Consider the following 7568-nt stretch of genomic DNA (forward strand, 5'->3'; position numbering starts at 1 on the left):
GAAGAGCTACAATCATATACCTTGTGATTTGTGATTTGTATATCAATGTTGCTTGTTTAGTTCCTCACTAGATGCCTATCTCATATCATTAAGTTTTTCGCTTCAGGCAACTGTGGCAAATGTCATTCTGGCAAAACTTCCAACTTTAGATTAATTTCGTATTAAATTTTGTAGGTTGAGGTTCTTAGCCAGTTGCATCACCCAAATATTGTTTTACTGCTTGGAGCCTCTCCAGAAAATGGCTGTCTTGTTTATGAGTATATGGAAAATGGAAGCCTGGAAGATTACATTTTCCAAGGAAAAAACAGACCTCTTCCCTGGTTTGTTCGATTCCGGATACTTTTTGAAGTGGCATGCGGTCTTGCATTCCTGCACAACTCAAAGCCTGAGCCCATTGTTCATCGAGATCTAAAACCAGGAAACATATTGTTGGACAAAAGTTATGCGAGTAAAATTGGAGATGTGGGTTTAGCAAAAATAATGTCAGATATTGTTCCGGAAAGTATTACCGAGTATAGGGACTCCATTATTGCTGGCACTCTTGCTTATATGGATCCGGAGTATCAAAGAACTGGCACCCTGAGACCTAAGTCTGATCTCTATGCTTTTGGAATAATAGCACTTCAACTATTGGCTGCTTGTCATCCTAATGGCCTTATCATGAAATTTGAAAAAGCTATAGTTAGTAATTCGCTCGCGGATGTACTTGACAAGTCAGTAGTAGATTGGCCATTGATTGAAGCAGAAGAGCTTGCTAAGATGGCACTACAATGCTGTAAGCTTAGATGCAGAGATAGACCAGATCTTGAGACTGAAGTTCTTCCGCTTCTGAAAAAGCTTTCTGAATTTGCGGAAATGCATGTCAAGTCAGAGAAAAACCTTATCCAGGCACCTAGCCAGTACTTCTGTCCAATCCTTCAGGTGAGAATACAAATTCCATGAGATGACTTGATAGTTTGTAAAGTCCTTTCTTCTAGTAACATGCATCTCACTCTGCTGCCTTGTCTATTATCACGCGACATCTTTGCAGGAAGTAATGGAAAACCCACATATAGCAGCTGATGGCTTTTCATATGAGCATAGAGCAATAAAGGCATGGGTTGACAGACATAACGTGTCACCTGTGACGAAACAGAGACTGCAGCACAAGATGCTTACCCCAAACCACACATTACGCCTTGCCATACAAGATTGGAAGTCACATTTGTAATGTGTGCATATATCAAGCCAATAATAGTTCCGGAGAACAATAAAGGGGAAGGAATGAAAGGAAAAGAACTAGGACATAAATTATATTCTGTTGGAGAGGTGTCTCGAGAACAAAATATAGATGTCACTGTTGTTCATTGACATTACTCAAGTGCATTGCAGTTACAATTGTAGTCTTATAAGCAATTATATTGCATTTGATAGTCGAGAACACAGAAGAATGTAGACAATTGTGTTTCATTATCCCGGGAATGAAGAAACAGATTGCATGCATCTTTTCGTTCAATTGCACAAGTCTGCTAATGGAGTCTGAACTGTATGCTTTCATTAAGAAAGTCGTTGATTCGTAAAATGCAGTGACAGAGAACAGACGATACTTATTCATTTGGAAGCAAGGCAAAACTGGGTATAATTTCCATCATTCAATTGCAGTGATGAACTCAGCAAAGAATGTTTTTGGAGACAAGACATTACTATACTAGTGCATTAAGGCACATAACCTGTAATAAAAAGTTTGTGGAGATTCAGGAATTAATCCATAATACCATCAGACTTAGAGCAACTACATATAGGACAACCCATTCTTGAAAGAATTTAACTTACATTTTGGGACAGTGTAAAGTTTTATACTATCGGTATATCTTGACTTATTGTAGTAAACTCTGACAACTGCATTTAGTTTATCTTTTAGCTTACATGACTATGTAAAAGAGCTCACATGACTATGTAAAAGTCAGTATAAAGGAAGCTAAACTCTTCTTGAAAAATTTTGTGTCATGGAATTTGAAAATAAAACATGGGAAGCTATTACCTATACAGAAAATAATTGTTCAAAATTTATCCAAAAAGAGTTGTTCAAGACTTGGAGCCTACAGTCCTACAGATGGTGTAATTTGGAATGGGGGTAAATCTTACAAAATAACTTGCACGTATTCGTGAAAATTGTATTAGTTGTTCCTTCACAGATATTCAACTAGGAGCAGCATATATTTGAATCACATACACAGCAGCACATGACTTTTTTCTTTTTCCTTTTTTATTTTTTGGTTGACAAACCATAACCACTATATCTAACTTTAAATGATGCTGATAGCTGCAATGCTTCAAACAGTTATTGACTGAATATTTTGAATATCCCTATACATATATGCACAGCAGCTGTATATTTTAACTATATAAAGATCACAGATTAGAGAGCAAGCAGTCCAAATTATGTCAAGCATCAACTTGAGTAAATTCTAGTGCATTAGCATCTGGGTCTCGAGTGAAAATGGCTGGCCTCCCAGAGCGACTAAGGGTGTAGGGAATACCTGAAATGGAAGACGAAGAGTGGAATGAATGTCCAAAATTCTTTAATATTCTCAACTCAGAATGTAAAACAGCAAGAAGTTAAATGAATTACCAGCTTCATCAAGAATAACTTTCAGCTTAGACACATCGCGAATTGCTATGCAAGTATGACGATCTCGCCCCCCATGTTCAGGCCGACCAGTTAAGGGATCTGGATTTGGAAGCTCCATTAGATGTATCATCTCTGAACCCACCCACAACCAAGCACCTCTGTAGGGAAGCTTGTCATGTGGTCTTGCCTCATTTATTTCTAGTCCTGATCATTCATGAGCTTTCAGAACGGCAAAATTATGTAGTTTAACAGGAGTTTAGTCATCCACTTAGAAAGTAAAGTGTGATTACCAAGAATATTCTGGTAAAAGTCCAACGACCTCTCAAGGTTTTCACATAGTATTCCGACGTGGTGCATGCTAACAACTCCAAAATCTGCACTAATCGAAACCATTACTTACAATCAGATATATTTCGATCATTATACTAGAAGACCAGTTTGGCCTTAACAATCTTCTGATTCTATGTTCTGTTATCAAATAATTTCTATAAAGTCTGGAATTTCTGGTGTAAACTCCATCGACCCATACAACCAATACCTTGAAAGATGGTATAAATTTACAAATAAGATGTGTATTCACCATTTCAGCTCATGTACCCTTAAGCTGAACAACATAATGGATTACGATAACTGTACATTTCCGAGATTCCGTCAAAATTTCAACAAGAACATCAGAGATACTACTTATGTTTATTAAGCTAGAGCTTGACCATAATCAAGAGCTTCTATATGTCTCTCCAAATCAAAGCCAAAGAGAACACTAACAGGAATTAAGAAAAGCTAGAGGTTGGAACTATTATCATTTAATTTCCGGGTCTAATCAAATTTAAAATTACAAAAGTGGGAACAGATTCACTTATTTTTTCCACACGGTATCGATACCAGTACTAAATTGCATGCATGCCCAAAGGACCACAAATGATATAATGAATTCCTTTATTAGTAGCTATTTCTTAATGATGATATGAAAGAATATAGAGAAATCCGATGAAAATTTTGACTGCATGCTGTTTAAGATGGCAAAGAAGGATCACCCTTATCATCAACAGCGTCGGCGCCAACAGAATCTTTTGCAAGCATATCCGTTTCCACCGACGCTTTAGCTCTTATCAGCAAACAATGCCTGTGGCTCCTTTTCTGTGTTAAAAATGGTTGAAAATTTTTGCTTGGTATTGCGCTGGTAGCTACAGATAGGACACCTCCAGGATTCAGCTGAACATAGAGAGCTTTTTCAGGACATATCAAGTAAACCAACAAAGTCAAAGAAATACTGAACAAATACATCGATAGTGGTACAGGTGAAACTGCCTTTTGACTCATTCTTGAACCATACATCAGTAGGAAAATACCAAGTTTGATTGGCGTATAGCATAATTGCAAGCATCATAAAATGACTATTTCAAACAAAAAACTGGAAAAAAAAGGATTTAAAGTAAACACAATGGAACAGAATTCAATGCCTTTCCCATCTCCTTTTACACAGAAGGCAGTAATGCCTTAGAGGTCACAAGTAGTAATTTTTGCCACATATAAAGCACAAAGAAAGAAGCTATAAGATTGTCTGATCTAAATTTCTAACAAAGGAGACTCCAAGTTTGTTTTCTTTTCTGTTTCTCATTCTTTCATCAACAGTTAACTCTGATTACCTACTCTTGAATTACAATTGTGAATGACAAATGAGACTCGACCGATAAAGAATGGAGAAAACCAGCTAATCTGGAAAATGTCTCAGATATTACACCAAACGATAGAATCAACAATTCCTTCACAAAGATATAGCTTTCCTAAGCAACGCCTACTTAACTAGTCAAGAATATAGTAAAAGCCGCTTATTGACACAAACCATTATAATAAGCGTATAATCAATTTTCCATTAAGTAAAAAGAGGCCTTGGGTGTTACAGTGGCTTCTGACAAAGTAATTCTTGAAAGAAAGAGTTGAAAAGCTTCACTTTTGATAAAATCCAAAAATTATCTACTCCAAAATAGAGCTTAACCTTGTTAAGTCCCTTACTAGCTGATTTTTTATAGTGAAACCCCCACTAGTCCACGGGTACCTGCTACCTCCCACCAGCAAAGTTACCGGATAACTCTGCCCACCAAGGCAAATGTGACGAAATCACCGAACGTTTTTTTTTTCGTCCGGTGAGATTTGAACCTGAGACCAAGGTCTCCTTTTTTTCGTCCGGTGAGATTTGAACCTGAGACCAAGGTCTCCTCCTACTTCATTGACCGCTAGATCGCACACCGTTGGGTGCTACTAGCTGATTTTTGTACTAATTGCAGGTTGACTTTAACAGACTACCGAAACTTTAAAACAGTTTGTTCAATTTTTAGGATAAGCAACTACATAGCTGCAAAAAAGGGGCAATTAGGAGTAGGTAAGACAAGTACTTTGGATTAACTCCTTCGAACAAAAATCAAGTTTCATTAAGCAGTGACAGATAATTAACTGGCAAAATCCAACTAAATGACATCTTAACAAAATTAATCATAATTAAGTTAGCTGTTAGTATGAACATCAACTTTCTGTCTGCAATATACGAATTATTTATGCAACAAATAAATAAATAGAGATTGAAATGTCAACATATACATATATGTATTGCAAAGAGTGTGAATTTTACCTTGTTTTGAGGCAGAGTGAGAGGTGGGTTCAGCAGAGAAGCCATTGAAGAACAAAAGTTTCAACTTTGGCGATTTACGGGTATTTAGTGAGAGTCGTTAGTTTTATATTTCTGGATTTTATTTGGCTAACGGAGCGGCTCATAGTTTTCAGGTGAAGTACACCACTTGTTTATGTGTGGGCTAAATCTATAAATTGTACTACCTTTGTTTTCGTTAAACATATTTCCTTTTTTGTCCGTTTTAAAAAGAATTATTCATTTCTAAATTTGATAACTATTTAGCTTAAACTTACAATTCTATCCTTAATGACAAATTTTTATAACCACATAAATACTCTGCCCCCGTTTTTGACTTATTTAGGACCACAAATTCCAAAAGTCTTCAATTTTTATTAAATTTCGTGCCCAATCAAACAGGTTTACATAAACTGGAACGGAGGGAGTACTAACTTTGTTCCCTGCATTTCTATTTAGACAAATTAGGGGTTCCAAATCCTATTTTGAGTCGATGGTCCATGAAAATCGTCTTTTATCTTCGTAAGATAGGAGTAAAGTTACTATACTCTACAAAATTTCACTATTAAAATTACATTGGGTCTTTTGTTGTTGTAGGAGTTCTAACTACTTGATTAAAGTCAAAATACAAACAATTTCTCCAATTGTATAATTAATTACTCCTTCCGGTTCACAATAAGTGACCAATTTGCTTTTTCATTTTGGTTCAAAATAAGTGTCCAGTTATGTAATCAAGAAAGAATTCAATTTGTTTTTACAAAATAACTCCTATGTACATATCCCTAAAAAGTTTTCTTACTCCTCACATTAAATGTTTAATTAGGGGTAGTTTAGTCATAATAAGTATTTTTGTATAGAATTTAGTATTTTCTTAATGAACGTACTAAAAATAAATTGGTTACTTATTGTGAACCGGAGGGGTAGTACGTTTGTATGAAGAAGAACTCCCCGAGTAAATAGGAAGGAAGCTTAAACGGAGCGAATAATAGTTATTCTTCTATCATCGATTGGTACAAACATCACTAACTCCAAACTTGTCTTTAAAAAAAAGTTCAAACTAAAATCCTTTCATTAAAAGTAAGAAAGAACTTGTTGATTGGTTAAATCTCAACCCAAAAAAAAAAAAAAAGTTCAACATGATAATACAATGAAAACCAGATTATTGGATAGGATCTCTGTTTTAAAAGGTAGAATTGGGACTCGCTTGGGGCTCGCCCCGGGGCGGAGCACTCGTAAAACGCCCCTGGACCTATGTGTGGGGCTTAGTTCCGTGAGACTTACGTCTCGGCCATTGGAGCTTACGTCCCAGACACGTCAAACGCCCAGCGTACTGGGCTCGCCTAATAGAACTTTATGCAATTGTATGTAACTAACCTTGTAAATCCTCAAATTTTCTTAATAAATCATTGACTATTCAAAATTACTTTTTTTCTAATTATAAATCAGTAAGTTTAGAGTATTTTATATCATAATTAAAGTAAAAATTATTGCACGTTATCCACTAAGACTGCTATGATAGTTAATTTTAAATAAATCTTTCATTTAAAAAGTATTTATTTATTAACTTTTGTATGTCTTTACTATATAATAGTCCATAATTTTTTTTATAATTATTTTTTTAAATATTTTTTTTCATGTTTATGAGATACAATACTTATTAATTTAATCGCTCAGTATTAGTAACTATTTACAAATAATTAGTTATCATGGTATTGTATGGTGAATTATGTGTCACTTTACGAACTTGTTGAAATTTAAAAATGAACGATGCTTGAGAATCACATTTAAATTGTGAATTATGTTTTTATATAAATTCTCTTTCAAATACAAACCATATTAAATAAAAGGAGTATTTTAAGAAAAATATCAAATTATAATATCGAAATTCATTCAAGATTCATTACTCCTTAAGAGATACATATAAGATTTCATATCGAATACATTACTTTTAATGTTTGAGCTGTAACGACGTTGCTGCTAATTTGCATATTATGATATTGTCATACTTTTCGTGTTATTTATAGTTGAATTATAATTTATCAAAATTTAAATAGATTATTTGTTCTAATTTTGTGATTTTAATGTAATTTTTATAATTATTTTTTATTTTATACTATCTTAAAATTCTTGAAATTAGGAAAATTTAAAGATCCGTGGGACTTATGCCCCATGTCTCAGGGCTTACGCCTCGCCTCGTCAGAGGTAAAACGCCTCGCCTCACGCCCCCGCCTTTTAATTGAATAGGATATACAAGATTAATTACATGAAAGTGATTCCATTTTGAGGCTTCATCTTTCAAATATTTGGGTTTAAGGA

The 7568-nt window shown here is 34.7% G+C and overlaps 2 protein-coding genes across 3 annotated transcripts in view; one reads left to right on the forward strand and one right to left on the reverse strand.

Moving 5' to 3' along the window:
• LOC109215670 (U-box domain-containing protein 34-like) overlaps positions 1-1830 on the forward strand; it is a 5896-nt gene extending 4066 nt beyond the window's left edge. For both annotated transcript variants that reach the window (XM_019379783.1, XM_019379784.1), the window contains exons 8-9: positions 175-921; positions 1031-1830. In XM_019379783.1, the coding sequence (XP_019235328.1) occupies positions 175-921; positions 1031-1210 (927 nt within the window). In that variant the 3' untranslated portion in view covers positions 1211-1830. The remainder of the gene's footprint in view (positions 1-174; positions 922-1030) is intronic.
• A 290-nt stretch (positions 1831-2120) lies between these two features.
• On the reverse strand, positions 2121-5388 carry LOC109215671. Its single transcript, XM_019379785.1, has 5 exons — positions 5238-5388; positions 3646-3823; positions 2902-2985; positions 2612-2815; positions 2121-2519 (listed from the first exon to the last, which is right to left on the reverse strand). The coding sequence occupies exons 1-5, from the start codon at positions 5280-5282 to the stop codon at positions 2425-2427; spliced, it is 606 nt and encodes a 201-aa protein (XP_019235330.1). The 5' UTR covers positions 5283-5388; the 3' UTR covers positions 2121-2424.
• Positions 5389-7568: the final 2180 nt, after the last annotated feature.

The sequence above is a fragment of the Nicotiana attenuata genome, unplaced genomic scaffold, assembly GCF_001879085.1.
Source record: "Nicotiana attenuata strain UT unplaced genomic scaffold, NIATTr2, whole genome shotgun sequence".
NCBI lineage: Eukaryota > Viridiplantae > Streptophyta > Magnoliopsida > Solanales > Solanaceae > Nicotiana > Nicotiana attenuata.